Genomic DNA, 16,816 nt, shown 5'->3' with positions numbered 1-16,816 from the left:
TCACAGGGACCAGCAGTACCCTTCTGGAACATTCTGGAGAAGACTAAGTGTGCTCTTAGACATCCACACAGGGCAAGCTTTGCAAACTGATGCTGGATGGTTTCCATATACGCCCAGTTTGTTGGGCTCCGCTATGCCACCCATGGGCCTGGCGTGACGGGTGCAACTGGGAAGAAGAGAGCGAGACCAGAGAACATCCACTTGCTGATCCCCTTAGCTAGAATGACCCCGGAAGTGACATGTATTAGGTGACTTCCGGGTTCATTGCTATCATTCCTGACTGATATGGACGGAGAAGCTGTGAATTATTATTATTATACAGAATTTATATAGCGCAACAGTTTGCGCAGCACTTTTAAGTCCTGGAGGTGAATATGGGAGGAGGTAACAAGAGAGCTAGAGAGCAGAAGGCGTTGGGAGGAGCGGAGGGGATGATTTGGGTAATATCCGCAGATGAGGTTGGTGATGTAGCTGGGGGTGATACTGTGGATGGCTTTGTATGTTGTGGTTAGTGTAAAGGAATCACTTCCCACTTAGCTTGAGTGCTTCCATCACATACGGCTTCCTCTAGTCTGAAGATAGATATCAGATATTATAGCTGCATATTGTAACCAAGAACTAGGCAGGACTCGTTTGGCTGCAAAACTGGAACATATTTATTTGAACAAAGAATATATACACCAAAGGAGGACATCCCCCTCCTGATCATATTACTCTAACAATACAAACTGCACACAGGAATATAATTAGAACAGACATATACTATAAACATTATGTTAATTAGCCACCTGGATGACTCAGAGGTTTCATTCCAGGCTTGCCAGCTTCTACAATACTGAATAAAGTGTACTGGACAATACAAATATTTACAACTATAAACACAACCCACAATGGTTTGCTTAAGAGACAGACAAAAGGTGAGTTAATTAGCACAAATAACAATGGTTGAAAGACCCTTAGGAGGCACACTAGACCTACTTGCAATAAACACATTATAGCAGGCAACCCCAGACAGGAGGCTTGCTAATGACATCAACATCTGCTATGAGTCCCATAGTGTGGAGCAGTCCTTGCTGGAAATGTGGCATCTAGGCCCTTAACATGGACTCCAGGCTTAGAGTCCCAGAGTCTGTGTGTCTTGGGGAGACATGGACTTGAATCCAAAAGTAACAAGACCACTCCACGGATCCCCCAGGCATACACCTTCCAAAGAGTAGTGTTGCCCTAAATGCCAGGGCCCATAGTCAGTGGGTAGGAGGCTTGCTCCCAGTCCTCTCCAAAGACCCCTGTCCCAGCTAGGTCTGTCACAGTTAGTATTTAGAATTTTATAACGTGGAATAGGGGAAGCCAGTGAAGAGATTGGCAGAGAGAAGCAGCAGTCACAGATCGGTTAGTAAGGTGTATTAGCCTACCAGCAGCATTCATAATAGACTGAAGGGGGAAAGCTTGTGTAACGGTCAGCCAGTGAGGAGGGAGTTGCAGTAGTCGAAGAGGAAAATAACCAAGGAGTAAATAAGATGTTTTGTGGTGTTGTTAGTCAGGAAGGGGTGAATTCTGGAAATGTTGCGGCGGTTATGGCGGCAAGATCTAGCCAGCAATTGGATGTGGGGGGCTGTAGGAGAGATCAGAGCCCAGGACTACAACCAGCACTCTGGCATGTGTGGAGGGATCAATGGTTGTGCTGTTGATCTTGATGGTAAAGTCATGGGGGGGGGGGGATCAGGGAGGAGGAAATATTACAAGCTGTTTTAAAAAGATTAAATTTGAGGAAAAGGTATGATATCCATATGGATATATCACTCAGTAAGTTTGTGATATGGGAGGAGATTGAGAGAGTAAGAATGGAGCAAGATTTGCTCTCCATTATCTTCAGTGGAGGACAGGAGAGACACGAGGGGTCTGATAGACTCCTGATGTCTCATTAAAGAGAACCGGTCACAACAAAATGCTATCATATTGGGGTTTATTGGTCCCTTAAGTGATAGCAATAAAGTTATGTGAGAAAATTAAAGTTACACCCAAGCACTTAGAACCCCACCCCAAAAACATTTTGCCGGTGCCTATATAAGAAAACAAAAACAATGATTGCACTACATAGATTACTTAACGCCATGCATGCCAGAGTGAGAGCAATCATTCTACATCCATTATTCTGGGTTACCTCTACACAGAGGACCTGGAAAGGCTTTTAAAGCGTCACCTATGGACTAATATTAAGTAACAAAGTTTGTCATCATTTCATCAGCACACACAATTTTAGGGCTGGACATGTTGGGTACCTATTTACTCAGCACAACCTCATATTTTATATTGTACCAAAAACTGTGTAAACTATTGCAATTGTCCTCTAAAATTAAACTGAATGTATTTCTAACTGAAATTTACACTTGATAAACCACTGAGCTAATATCATGTGACATAAGAAATTTGAACTACCACCCTTATATTCTCCAGGGACTCTGCTTTCAGAAAATATACATTTGGGGGTTCTAAACTAGTCTTCAGGATAAAAATTAAAATTTTAACATGTGTGCAAAAAAATACAAAAACAGCTCTGGCACTATAAGGGTTAATGTGAGCTAGATGGGATCAGTCTGTTGTGTTGACAGTGTAATGTAACCTTTCCATCAGTAAATTTTGTGTAAAACACCATGTGTATGGCCACTAGATGGAGTCGATTATATGAAAAAAAAATGACCAAAACTTGTCACATTCGTTCAACTAGTTTTTTTTTTAAATAGACCTCTAAGTGTGTGTGAAAGCTCACACCACAAAATGTACTCAGCCAATGAAAGGTAATGACTCCATTTTTATTTTTCAATGGCCAACATGGTACAACACTTCATCCATGTCTTTGGTGATCTCTGATCTCCTTATGAACTGTTTCTTACATGATGAAGATCAGTCATGGAGTATATCTGGGTGTGCTTCTTCCCCACATGAGAGCTGTGATGTTCAGAAACATTCATATACAGTAGAAGACATTTCCTGAACTCAAGGCACTAATATACCTTAAGGGTTGTGTGGGATCCCTTATGTACAGGAAGACAGGACTTCAGTGAGGAACAATTCCCTCACTCAGGACAGGGAAGTGGCTTCTCCCCCATGTGAGATCTCTGATGTTTGGAAAGACTGGATTTCACTGAAAAACATTTCCCGCACTCAGGACAGGAATACGGCTTCTTCTCCGTGTGAGATCTCTGATGTGTGTAAAGATTGGACTTCTGTGAAAAACATTTCCCACACTCCGGACAGGAATACGGCTTCTCCCCTGTGTGAGATCTCTGATGTGTGTAAAGACTGGACTTCTGTGAAAAACATTTCCCGCACTCAGGACAGGAATACGGCTTCTCCCCCACGTGAGATCTCTGATGTCTGAAAAGAGTGGACTTCATTGAAAAACATTTCCCGCAACCAGAACACGAATATGGCTTCTCCCCCATATGAGACCTCCGATGTCTGGAAAGATTGGACTTATCGGAAAAACATTTCCCACACTCAGAACAGGAATATGGCTTCTCCCCGGTGTGAGATCTCTGATGCGTGGAAAGAGTGGACTTCATTGAAAAACTTTTCCCGCAACCAGGACAGGAATATGGCTTCTCCCCAGTGTGAGACCTCTGATGTTTGTAAAGATTGAACTTCTGTGAAAAACATTTTCCACACTCAGGGCAAAAAAATGGCTTCTCCCCAGTATGAAACCGCTTATGTTTTTCAAGATTGGATTGAACTGAAAAACATTTACCGCACTCAGAACAGGAATACGGCTTCTCCCCCGTGTGAGATCTCTGATGTGTGTATAAATGCGAGGTCCGCGAAAAACATTTCCCACACTCAGAACAGGAATACGGCTTCTCCCCTGTGTGAGACCTCTGATGTATTAAAAGTTCTGATTTTTGTATAAAACGTTTCCCACACTCAGGACAGGAATACGGCTTCTCACCCGTGTGCACTTTTTGATGTGTGTAAAGATGAGAGGTCCGTGAATAAGATTTTCCACACTCAGAACAGGAATACGGTTTTTCTCCCGTATGAGATATTTTATGGTCATCAAGTCTTGATTTAAAAAGAAAACACTTCCCACACTCAGGACAGGAATATGGCTTCTCCCCTGTGTGAGAACTTTTATGCACATTAAGTTGGGATTTAAAATGGAAACCCTTCCCACACTCAGTACAGAAAAACCTCTTATCTGCCCGAAGGACAGCACTGTCCCTCACAGTCTGAGGTTCCTTAGGATGAGAGGAATATGATGGTCCATCTACACTGTGTGGAGCCGGATGGACATTCGAGGTAGCCAGGTTTTCTCCTGGACTATACTGCGTGATGTCCTCATCTTCTACTTTACAGTCTGGAGACAAAGTGAGACAATCCTCTGAGGTTTTCCTCATCTCCCGTCCATCTACTAAAATAGAAATAAAAAGATTATTACTAGACATGAGCAGATTGGTTCCCCTAAACCAGCACTCCGCCCACATAAGGCAGCTTGGTCTCTGAAGATCTTACAGTTCCACCCTCAAGGTAACTAGTAAATGGGTCCTCTGAATCTCCTACCAGTTCATTTCTTTAGTCATGGACCTTAGTCAGAGAGTGAGGAAACAACGAGAACTGTCTTTTATAGGCATGACAGTGATGAGGGGGTTATAGGACGAGTGTCCCCACCCCCTCTATCACTCATTGCCATCTTCCCAACACAAGAAGTTCTGCACTTCCTTATTTAGTCCATGATTTAGTCATGAATAACAGCAGACCTGAGCCCCACCAGAGGTCAGAGAGTGAGGATGGGGGTAGAACAACCAAGATGAAGACTTAACTGATCCCGAAGACCACCATCATTGGGTTATTGACTCCTCCCTCATTATCACTTTCTGTTTAAGGTTCCAGCATCCACATTATTATCAGTATGTGAAAGTCTGTGCTCCAATCAAATCATCAGATATAAAATGCCCAGCTGGTAGAATATGGGTGTAACAAAAGAAAATACATATTACGTGTATACAGTCATGGCCGAAATTGTTGGCACCCCAGAAATTTTTCCAGAAAATCAAGTATTTCTCACAGAAAAGTATTGCAGTAACACATGTTTTGCTATACACATGTTTATTCCCTTTGTGTGTATTGGAACAAAACAAAAACAGGGAGGAAAAAAGCAAATTGGACATAATGTCACAAAACTCCAAAAAATTGGCTGGTCAGAATTCTTGGCACCCTGAACTTAATATTTGGTTGCACACCCTTTGGAAAAATTAACTGAAATCAGTCACTTCCTATAACCATCAATAAGCTTCTTACACCTCTCACCCAGAATTTTGGACCACTCTTCCTTTGCAAACTGCTCCAAGTCTCTCTTATTGGAAGAGCGCCTTTTCCCAACAGCAATTTTAAGATCTCTCCACAGGTGTTCAATGGGATTTAGATCTGGACTCATTGCTGGCCACTTTAGAACTCTCCCGCTCTTTGTTGCCATCCATTTCTGGGTGTTGACGTATGTTTGGGGTCATTGTCCTGCTGGAAGACCCAAGATCTCGGACGCAAACCCAGCTTTCTGACACTGGGCTCTACAGTGTGACCTAAAATCCTTTGGTAATCCTCAGATTTCATGACGCCTTGCACACATTCAAGGCACCCAATGCCAGAGGCAGCAAAACAACCCCAAAACATAATTGAACCTCCACCATATTTCACCGTAGATACTGTGTTCCTTTCTTTGTAGGCCTCATTCCGTTTTCGGTAAACAGTAGAATGATGTGCTTTACCAAAAAGCTCTATCTTGGTCTCATCTGTCCACAAGACGTTTTCCCAGAAGGATTTTAGCTTACTCAAGTACATTTTGGCAAACTGTAGTCTTGCTTTTTTATGTCTCTGTGTCACAGTGGGGTCCTCCTGGGTCTCCTGCCATAGCGTTTCATTTCATTTAAATGTCGACGGATAGTTCATGCTGACACTGATGCTCCCTGAGCCTGCTTATCCACCATCCGGACTATCCTGCCTTGCAACCTTTCATCAATTTTTCTCTTCCGTCCACGCCCAGAGAGATTAGCTACAGTGCCACGGGTTGCAAACTTCTTGTCAATGTTGCACACTGTGGACAAAGGCAAATCTAGATCTCTGGAGATGGACTTGTAACCTTGAGATTGTTGATATTTATCTACAATTTTGGTTCTCAAGTCCTCAGACAGTTCTCTTCTCCTCTTTCTGTTGTCCATGCTTAGTGTGGCACACACAGACACACAATGCAAAGACTAAGTGAACTTCTGTCCTTTTTATCTGCTTTCAGGTGTGATTTTTATATTGCCCACACCTGTTACTTGCCCCAGGTGAGTTTAAAGGAGCATCACATGCTTGAAACAATCTTATTTATCCACTATTTTGAAAGGGTGCCAAGAATTTTGACTAGCCCATTTTTCGAATTTTGTGTGACATTATGTCCAATTTGCTTTTTTTTGTTTTATTCCAATACACACAAAGGGAATAAACATATTTATAGCAAAACATGTGTTACTGCAATACTTTTGTGAGAAATACTTGATTTTCTGGAAAAATTTCTGGGGTGCCAACAATTTTGGCCATGACTGTATGTAGCAGTGGGTAGAGGGGAGAGAGCAGAACTCAGGGCTATGTAATGTACAACATATTGTATAAGATACAACAGATAGGCTATATAGTATCAGAATTATGTAATGTACAACATAGAGTATATACAGCAAAAAGGGGTCTGACCCGGAGTAGCGAACAGAAAAGGTATGCCACACCCCAAAATATAGAAAAACGAACAATGGGTTCCCCAGAGGTGGGATTTTTAAGGCATTACCAAAAAACGTTCATAGTATGTATGAAAAAAGAAAATTTTATTACAAAATACACACACATAATACAAAAATATACCAAGTGACAAAATCAACTCAAGCATAAAAAATACATAGATACGAATGCATCAAGGACAGCATGTGGGGGACAGAAAATAATCACAATGGACAAACAGTTAAGCATAGGATGGGGTAGGTCTCACTAAACCGACGCGTTTCGGAAAGTCCTTCGTCAGGGTTTGACAAGTGAGGTTTATCATCTGTTTAATATTACAGAAGCAAAAAACATAGAGTAGTTAGCATTACATATACATGTGACATAATATGTCCCCCATACCTCATATGTGAGAGTGAACTCACTTACCCAATGCACGTGTTACAAAAAGATTCAAAGCAAATAATCAGCTCTGCTGTGGTATCCCAGGCCATGTGTAATTCCAGGTGATCCAATTGTGAGTAGATGGAGTACTAGAAGAGGTTCATGTGGAGGACACCATTTCCCTAGATGCTGAGACACGTCACGTCCAAATTAGGACGCAACGTCTGTGCATGGGCTGGGGTCCACAGAAATCTTCGGACCTAAGACCAAGCAAACAGTATCATGAGGAGTGGCAAAGAGTTGGGGGTGAACACCCCCATCAGACTGGTACAGAGAACCTGTCAATGTGTAAAGGCTAATGGTCAAAGAGAAACATACCTGGGATCTGGAGCCACAAATAACACCTACAAGGTGTACCGTAGGGGGAGGGGAGGAGGGCACGGAGGGTACCTTGCTGACCATCAGACAGACATCATAAAAGAGATCTGGTGTTGGGAGAGAGAGGGGGGTCTCTTTTTATATTTTTAAAAAAAAAAAAAAAAAAAAAAAAAGGTAATGCAAAAAGTATATATATATGGGTTGTGGTATATATAACCACATCACATATGAGCAAATAATCAAAAGGGTAAAAAGCTCCCCAAATAATCAGAGGAGTGAAAAGCTCCCCAGTAATACCCCCAGTCCAACAGGTAACTTACTTTAGCAGCTAGGAGCCCAGCATGAGTGCAGCATCCTCCTCCGATCACAAGATCCGAGTGGATGAGCTCAGCTATTTATCTCCACTGAAAGTGAGGCCAGCTGATTGCAACAGCAAGCAGCTGTGTGCATCGTGTCCACCCTGGACTCCCTCCTCCCATTCGGCTCCAGCTGACAGGGGATCCGCCCCTGGGCAGATCTCCTGTCATCCTGGTCCAATAGTGGGCCCCCTGGGAGTGGACCGCGCCACGCCCCCCCAAAGGAACGAATGACGCCGGTCCTGACCCCACACCGCGCACGCGCACCAGTAACACTGGAGCGCATCGTCGCGGCTGACGTCACGGCGCCGCGTCCCGGAGGCGCGCGCCGCCGTTCACTCCCACCAGCACGGGAAGCCAGGACCGGAGTCAGCTGACGCTGAACCCGATCTGGACAGGGGGAACACAATCCGTTCCCCTAGTGTGTCCCGGAGGGGGACAGCCTTACCGTGCTGGGTCCACGCACAGTGACAGCAAGGGGCGGTGCCTGAAAAAAAGAAAGAACACACATGCCAACAACAATAAAAAAGGCTGCAGGCCTGCACTCTCATGCAAACCATGGTCGTACGAGCACACTGGATACCAACTAGTGCCACTAAGGCGTGGGAGAACACAGCAGAGCCCTAAAATGGGGAGAAAAACCAATGAAAAGAGCCTAGAGCTCTGGAGCAAATAAATAAATAAAAGGGGAACAAAACCCGATATTCCAGCGTGCCTGGGGCATGATAAACAGAGCAGGGGATAACCCCGATGTCCTGCCACACCCGAAACCTGGACATACAGGTAGGCCCCTATCACCTCGAGCCCCAAAGTGGGTTCCTACTTTGGACATAGCGTACGGGCAAATAAAGCCTAAAAGTTGTAAAGGCATAAATAGGGGCAGGTCAAGGGCCTAGAGTCAGATAACCTGCAAATCGTATGGCAGGACCTAAAAGGTCCTACGGTACACCTTGTAGGTGTTATTTGTGGCTCCAGATCCCAGGTATGTTTCTCTTTGACCATTAGCCTTTACACATTGACAGGTTCTCTGTACCAGTCTGATGGGGGTGTTCACCCCCAACTCTTTGCCACTCCTCATGATACTGTTTGCTTGGTCTTAGGTCCGAAGATTTCTGTGGACCCCAGCCCATGCACAGACGTTGCGTCCTAATTTGGACGTGACGTGTCTCAGCATCTAGGGAAATGGTGTCCTCCACATGAACCTCTTCTAGTACTCCATCTACTCACAATTGGATCACCTGGAATTACACATGGCCTGGGATACCACAGCAGAGCTGATTATTTGCTTTGAATCTTTTTGTAACACGTGCATTGGGTAAGTGAGTTCACTCTCACATATGAGGTATGGGGGACATATTATGTCACATGTATATGTAATGCTAACTACTCTATGTTTTTTGCTTCTGTAATATTAAACAGATGATAAACCTCACTTGTCAAACCCTGACGAAGGACTTTCCGAAACGCGTCGGTTTAGTGAGACCTACCCCATCCTATGCTTAACTGTTTGTCCATTGTGATTATTTTCTGTCCCCCACATGCTGTCCTTGATGCATTCGTATCTATGTATTTTTTATGCTTGAGTTGATTTTGTCACTTGGTATATTTTTGTATTATGTGTGTGTATTTTGTAATAAAATTTTCTTTTTTCATACATACTATGAACGTTTTTTGGTAATGCCTTAAAAATCCCACCTCTGGGGAACCCATTGTTCGTTTTTAACATAGAGTATATAGTACAGGGGTCAGGAGTATGTAATGTACATTATAAATTATACAGTGTAAGGATCAGGACTCATAATATTGGTATTCAGCAATCAGTGGAAGTTTAAATGTTCACATGAGACAAGTTGTAGAGGTCCCACACCGCTGCCTCCCATCTCCTGAGACTGAATACATTGTTTCTATGTGCTTATCAGAGGATGGGGGATCTAGGTGGACCCTCCGTACTGCTATCTCCTTTACAATAAAGTCTCCTCTTACCCGGTGATATGAGGGGCGGCTGATTGTCCATCATGACGTCCTTGTAGAGATCCTTGTGTCCTTCTAAATACTCCCACTCCTCCATGGAGAAATAGACAGTGACATCCTGACACCTTATAGGAACCTGACACACACAATGATACAGTCACCATCCAGACACATCCCTTGTCTGTTACTGGATAATGTCCCAGAATTCCGAGCACCGCTCACCTCTCCTGTCAGCAGCTCCATCATCTTCTTGGTGACTTCTAGAATCTTCTGTTTGTTGTGTGTTGTAGGGCTCAGGGGTGGGGGTGGGGGGATGGTGATGGGATTCTGGATTCTCGAGGATCTTGTGGTCATTTTATGAGATCTCCTTCTTGTGTCATTTTCAGTAGATTTCTTCATTACTGTACAGTTCTGTGTTACACAAAGATAAATATCACTCTCCCATAATCCCTCACCTCTATGGTCAGCTCTACATTTATTCTCCAGGGATTGGCCACATTGTGCCTGATTCAGCAAAGGACAGACATCTCATCCAATGATATGATTACAATGTGGTCATATGTATAGATCCTTCTAGACGTCATATAGAGTCACTAATGTTTTAGCAGTAAGGCTCAGTGACCCACTAGGAAATGTTACCCATGGATTTAGTGGTCAGTGGGTGTGGCATGCTGGTAATCATAGGTCTCACTGATTGGACTAAAGCTGAAATTCCTCTCTTCTATACCCAATGCCACAATCTTGTGCTATAACCAAATATCATAGAGTACATACCCTTCATGTATTCGTAGTACTTGTGTGTAGGGCCGCTGATAAAGGGGTACCACCGGCCCGGCTGTATGGGGCCCGGGCCCTGTCAGTTCCAGAGGGGGCCCAGGAAGCTAACATGTCCATCTGCAGCCACTAAGCTACATTCTGTTTGCTTCCTGTCATTCTATTACAGAGCAGCTCAGCGCTCTGCATGTTAGCTGCACTCCCTCTCTGCTCTCAGTGTGACTTGTTCATGTCCCTTCTAATTGTAACTTTGTTTCTCTTTACTTCCTCCCTCCAGATTCTTTCCATACTCACTCTGCTTCTCAGATATGCCCCCCATCCCCCTTCCCTGCAATCAAGTTCTGATCCTTCTCCCTGATATCTCCGATTGTGTCCTGGTGTCTTCCTGCAGTCCTTCACTCCTGTACTCCTTGTTTTCTCTGATCTATCCTGTCTCCTGTCTGCCCAGCCTATATACCTTCCCTGTTCTCTCCTTGTCGCTCTCCTGACCAGCTGTATTCTGTTCTGCCTTGATCTTCTCCCAGAACAGCTTAGTGTACTATATGTAGCTGGGCTTCCCACTATATGTAGCTGGGCTTCCCACTTCTCTCCCACTATATGTAGCTGGGCTTCCCACTCCACTCCCACCATACATGGCTGGGCTTCCCACTCCTCCCCCACTATACATATGTGGCTGGGCTTCCCACTCCTCCCCCACTATACATATGTGGCTGGGCTTCCCACTCCTCCCCCACTATACATATGTGGCTGGGCTTCCCACTCCTCCCCCACTATACATATGTGGCTGGGCTTCCCACTCCTCCCCCACTATACATATGTGGCTGGGCTTCCCACTCCTCTCCCACTATACATATGTGGCTGGGCTTCCCACTCCTCTCCCACTATACATATGTAGCTGGGCTTCCCACTCCTCTTGACAGGTACCCGCTACCACTTCCACTCAGAATGCCTAGGTGATCTGAGCAAAAACCTTAGTTAGACTTACCATTAACTATATTTCTATGAGTTTTTCAGGACAGCACCTGGAGAGAGCACAGCTCCACCCACTTCCCAGGAAACACTGCAGTTATTCCTTTAAAGCCTGGACACTTCCACCATAGCCTCAGTTGCTACCGAGTGCCTCTGGCCATGTTGAAAATATATAAGCAGAACATAGCAACCATAACACATTAACATTTATAAACCTTTTTAACCCAAGGGAAGCTCATCTGCGCTGTCCTGAAAGACTCGTAGAAATACCGTTATGGGTAAGTCTAACTAAGGTTTTCTCCCCTTGTCCTTCAGGACAGCACCTGGAGATGACAAACGAGTACTTACTCTTAGGGTGGGACCACCGCTTGCAGGACCTTCCTGCCAAATGACTGCTCTGCTGCCGAGAGCAGGTCCATCTTATATTGATGAGTAAAAGTGGAATAACTCGTCCATGTGACCACCTTACAAATTTGCCCTGGCGAAGCTCCAGCTCATTCCGCCCAGGACGTAGCTACAGTCCGAGTTGAATGGGCCACCACCCCTGCAGGAGGTTCTATTTCCGCAGCCCTATAAGGTTCGTGGATAGCCATCCAAAGCCACCTACTATTCGTGCTTTTGGAAGCTCTGTAACCCTTATGAGACCCAGAAAATAAAACAAAAAGAGAATTGGGTCTTCTAAACTCCTTTGTTACCTCTAGATAGCGTAAAACGCATTTCTTTACGTCCAGACTATGAAATTCTCTTTCTTTAGGGCCTGTTGGATTTGGACAAAACGTTGGTAGGATTATCTCTTGAGCTCTGTGGAAAACTGAAGCAACCTTCGGCAAAAACGACGGGTCTATTCTCAGTACTACCCGATCTGGGAAGATTGTCAAGAAAGGCTCAATGATGGATAATGCCTAAAGCTCACTGACCCTTCTAGCTGAAGTAACTGCAGTGCTAGTTTTAAAGACAATGATTTAATTGTGGCCTCTTCTGGTGGTTCAAAGGGTCTTCTAGTCAGACCCTGTAAAACAACTGAAAGATCCCATTTGGGAAAACACTTAAAAGGCACTGGTCTAGTTCTAGCTAGTGCCTTAAAAAACCTGATGATCCAAGGGTCCTGAGATAACATTCTCTCTAGAAAAACTGATAATGCAGCCACCTGAAATTTCAAGGTGTTTGCTGACAAACCCTCTTCTATTCTGTCCTGTAAAAATTCCAGAACAGAAATGTTCTCCTTTGGGGAGTAATTTTTTGAATCACACCAGAAATTAAAGCATTTCCAGGTCTTAAAATAAATGGCCCTTGTGACCTTCTTCCTGCTATTTAGCAGGGTACAAATTAAATTATTGGACAAACCCTTACCGGGAGTAACCAATGGGGCTCTACCGCCAATTTTAGTAGGCCTGAAAACCAAGGCCTCTTGGGCCAACACGGGGCCACTAAATTTAGAGTTGTCCTTTCCCCCCTGTAGCTTCCTGAGCACTAACGGGCTCATTTGTATGGGGGAAAAGCCAGGGCTGTGTTTTGGCCTAGGCCGACAAGGCCTAGGGAGGCACTTTGTGGGTGGCAGCAAAAAGAACCGCCCCCCTGCATGAGAGAAAGTCCCCCCACCCGATTCCCGGCTCCCCCGGCCACCCCACAAACACATGCAGCCCACGGCGGCCGCCTTGCTGTAGCGGCACTGCTGTATATGGGCGTGCTCGGCAGAGGGTGGAGGGGCATGTGTATGGGCGTGCTTAGCAGAGCTCACGCCCCTCCACCCTCTGCCAAGCACGCCCATACACAGCAAGGTGGCTACCGTGGGCTGCATGTGTGCAGGGGCGGGTGCGGGAGCTGGGAATCAGGTGGGAGGACTTTCTCTGATGCGGGGGGGCAGCTTGTGACTCACGTCCCCATAAGGCGGTGACTGGCGGAGGTGGAGCCTTATGCTCCGCCTACCCTCCTCTGTACTGCTTTCCTTAACTCTTCTACTCGGCACTGGGGCAGGGTCTGGCAGTGACGTCAGGAGGAGAGAGAAAGAAGCACAAGGGAACCCCCCAGGACAGCAGGTAAAGTCATTTAATAAATTATATCAGTGTTATGGGAACAGTGTTGGCATTTGATGGCACAGTGAGTACAATTGATGGGCACAGTGACAACGTTTGAGGGAACAGTGGCTGCAATTGATAGGCAAAGTGGCTGCAATTGGTGGGCACAGTGGCTGCAATTGGTGGGCACAGTGGCTGCAATTGGTGGGCACAGTGACAGCGTTTGATGGCACAGTGGCTGCAATTGATGGGCACAGTGGCTGCAATTGATGGGCACAGTGGCTGCAATTGATGGGCACAGTGGCTGCAATTGATGGGCACAGTGGCTGCGTTTAATGGGCACAGTGGCTGCGTTTAATGGGCACAGTGGCTGCGTTTGATGGGGCACAGTGGCTGCGTTTGATGGGGCACAGTGGCTGTGTTTGATGGGGCACAGTGGCTGCGTTTGATGGCCCAGTGGCTACAATTGATGGGCACAGTGGCTGCGTTTGATGGAACAGTGGCTGTGTTTGATGGGCACAGTGGCTGTGTTTGATGGGCACAGTGGCTGCGTTTGATGGGCACAGTGGCTGCGTTTGATGGCCCAGTGGCTACAATTGATGGGCACAGTGGCTGCGTTTGAGGGCACAGTGGCTGTGTTTGATGGGCACAGTGGCTGTGTTTGATGGGCACAGTGGCTGTGTTTGATGGGCACAGTGGCTGCAATTGGTGGGCACAGTGGCTGCAATTGGTGGGCACAGTGGTTGCAATTGGTGGGCACAGTGACAGCGTTTGATGGCACAGTGGCTGCAATTGATGGGCACAGTGGCTGCGTTTTATGGGCACAGTGGCTGCGTTTTATGGGCACAGTGGCTGCGTTTTATGGGCACAGTGGCTGCGTTTTATGGGCACAGTGGCTGTGTTTTATGGGCACAGTGGCTGTGTTTGATGGGGCACAGTGGCTGCGTTTGATGGGGCACAGTGGCTACAATTGATGGGCACAGTGGCTGCGTTTGATGGAACAGTGGCTGTGTTTGATGGGCACAGTGGCTGTGTTTGATGGGCACAGTGGCTGTGTTTGATGGGCACAGTGGCTGCGTTTGATGGCCCAGTGGCTACAATTGATGGGCACAGTGGCTGCGTTTGATGGAACAGTGGCTGTGTTTGATGGGCACAGTGGCTGTGTTTGATGGGCACAGTGGCTGTGTTTGATGGGCACAGTGGCTGTGTTTGATGGGCACAGTGGCTGCGTTTGATGGGCACAGTGGCTGCGTTTTATGGGCACAGTGGCTGCGTTTTATGGGCACAGTGGCTGTGTTTTATGGGCACAGTGGCTGCGTTTTATGGGCACAGTGGCTGCGTTTTATGGGCACAGTGGCTGTGTTTGATGGGGCACAGTGGCTACAATTGATGGGCACAGTGGCTGCGTTTGATGGAACAGTGGCTGTGTTTGATGGGCACAGTGGCTGTGTTTGATGGGCACAGTGGCTGCGTTTGATGGCCCAGTGGCTACAATTGATGGGCACAGTGGCTGCGTTTGATGGAACAGTGGCTGTGTTTGATGGGCACAGTGGCTGTGTTTGATGGGCACAGTGGCTGTGTTTGATGGGCACAGTGGCTGTGTTTGATGGGCACAGTGGCTGTGTTTGATGGGCACAGTGGCTGCGTTTGATGGCCCAGTGGCTACAATTGATGGGCACAGTAGCTGCGTTTGATGGAACAGTGGCTGTGTTTGATGGGGCACAGTGAGGCTGCAATTGATGTCTTTTTTTCAGAATTTTTTAGTTTGTTTACACCCCCCCCTCCCAAAATTTTGACCACCAGCCGCCACTGACATGTGTAAAGTGCTCCATGCATGATAAAATCAATGCAAACCCTTTAAACAGTCCACATTTAGTGAAAGTGCATTAATATGCAGATCATGATATTGCAATAAAGTGCTCCATCAATGCTGAAATCAATGCAAACTCATTAAAGAGGAGTCTCACCCCCACCCCATTAAAACATTAAAACTCAGCAGCTACAAATACTGTAGCTGCTGACTTTTAATATTAGGACACTTACCTGTCATGGGATCCCGCGATGTCGACACCTCAGCCGATTTTCAGATTGGCTCTCGGGTTTTGCCACCATCATTCATGGTAACCAGACGGTTCACTACTGCACGTGTGCGAAGCACGTTGCACTGTCTGAATGCCCCAGTGGAGGAAGGAGGAGGGGGTCTGAACTTCAGAGGGGGCAGCGCAGTCTCCAGGGAGTGGGGAAGGGTACCTGTCAAAAACAGGTACCTGTTCCCCCCTCCTCCCTGAAAGGTGCCAAATGAGCCTAAAGAGGAAGGGGTGTGGTTTACAGATGATAGGGTGGGTCTTAAACAGGAAGGGGTGTGGCCTCGGCAGCAAGGGGTGGGTTGTATTTAAATTAGGGGGGGGGTGCATGAGTTTAGTCAGGCCTAGGGCAGCACAAAACCTAAATACACCACTGGGAAAAGCGTGACACAAGGGGGCTTGGCCTGACAAGCAATGGAGTAAGACATAGGTAGAGTGAGCTCCCTGAGATCCTGCTCACGAATCCGCAACAGAAACCATCCAGATACTACCCCTCTGAGTCCCGGACTGAGGAGAGAATGTCTCCGCCAAAAAAGATGACTGGGGCGGTCAACAAACTAGCACAATACCGCCGACAGGACAAGGACCAACAGGCCGAAGATGTCGCCGACACGTGCTCGGACTCTGAACCTCATGCATCTGATACGGCCAAACTGTTAGATGCCATAGCGGCTCTACAAGGCACCCTTACAGCAAAGACAGACGAGGTGAAAATAGACATCTCCCTTCTCTGGAAAGATTTCTCGAAGCTAAAAGGACAGAGTCACGGAGACTGAGACCTGCATAGGAACTGCAGAGGATCTCATAGCATTCATTGAGACACACCACGGAGGACAGGCAGAGGCAAATCCAGCAACTACACTCACATCAAGACGACATGGAAAATTACCTACGTAGATGCAATCTTCGGTTTATAGGTCTCCCGGAGAAGTCAGAAGGCACTGACCTAGCAGAATTTCTGGAATCCCTCCTGACCAAAAGCTATGATAGGGAGGCCTTCTCCGTGATGTTCGCGGTGGAAAGGGCCCACCGCATCCCAGCGAGACCACTGCCACCCGGAGCACCTCCTCGTACCTTTATAGCAAAGTTTTTGAATTTCCGAGACAGGAATAAAACTCTACGGCTTACCAGGGAGAAGGGTAAC

The 16,816-nt window shown here is 46.3% G+C and overlaps 2 protein-coding genes and 2 long non-coding RNA genes across 4 annotated transcripts in view; 2 read left to right on the top strand and 2 right to left on the bottom strand.

Annotated features, from left to right (window-relative positions):
* Nucleotides 1-16,816, top strand: part of LOC141121918 (uncharacterized) — a 274,854-nt gene that overhangs the window by 109,422 nt on the left and 148,616 nt on the right. The gene's annotated exons all lie outside the window — the stretch shown is intronic.
* LOC141121926 (uncharacterized) overlaps nucleotides 1-16,816 on the bottom strand; it is a 55,787-nt gene that overhangs the window by 18,856 nt on the left and 20,115 nt on the right. Inside the window, 3 exon segments of the mRNA XM_073611681.1 lie at nucleotides 3,012-4,405; nucleotides 9,843-9,966; nucleotides 10,053-10,241. Coding sequence (XP_073467782.1) covers nucleotides 3,012-4,405; nucleotides 9,843-9,966; nucleotides 10,053-10,241 — 1,707 coding nt within the window.
* On the bottom strand, nucleotides 6,832-7,331 carry LOC141121927 (uncharacterized). The gene is made up of 2 exons (XR_012240604.1): nucleotides 7,171-7,331; nucleotides 6,832-7,066 (listed from the first exon to the last, which is right to left on the bottom strand). It is a non-coding gene; the product is annotated as an uncharacterized lncRNA (long non-coding RNA).
* On the top strand, nucleotides 9,014-9,513 carry LOC141121928 (uncharacterized). Its single transcript, XR_012240605.1, has 2 exons — nucleotides 9,014-9,174; nucleotides 9,279-9,513. It is a non-coding gene; the product is annotated as an uncharacterized lncRNA (long non-coding RNA).

Source organism: Aquarana catesbeiana, unplaced genomic scaffold (genome assembly GCF_042186555.1).
Source record: "Aquarana catesbeiana isolate 2022-GZ unplaced genomic scaffold, ASM4218655v1 unanchor234, whole genome shotgun sequence".
NCBI classification, from domain to species: Eukaryota; Metazoa; Chordata; class Amphibia; order Anura; family Ranidae; genus Aquarana; species Aquarana catesbeiana.
Note: the sequence above shows the minus strand (reverse complement) of the source record. Positions and strands in the feature narration are given on the sequence as shown.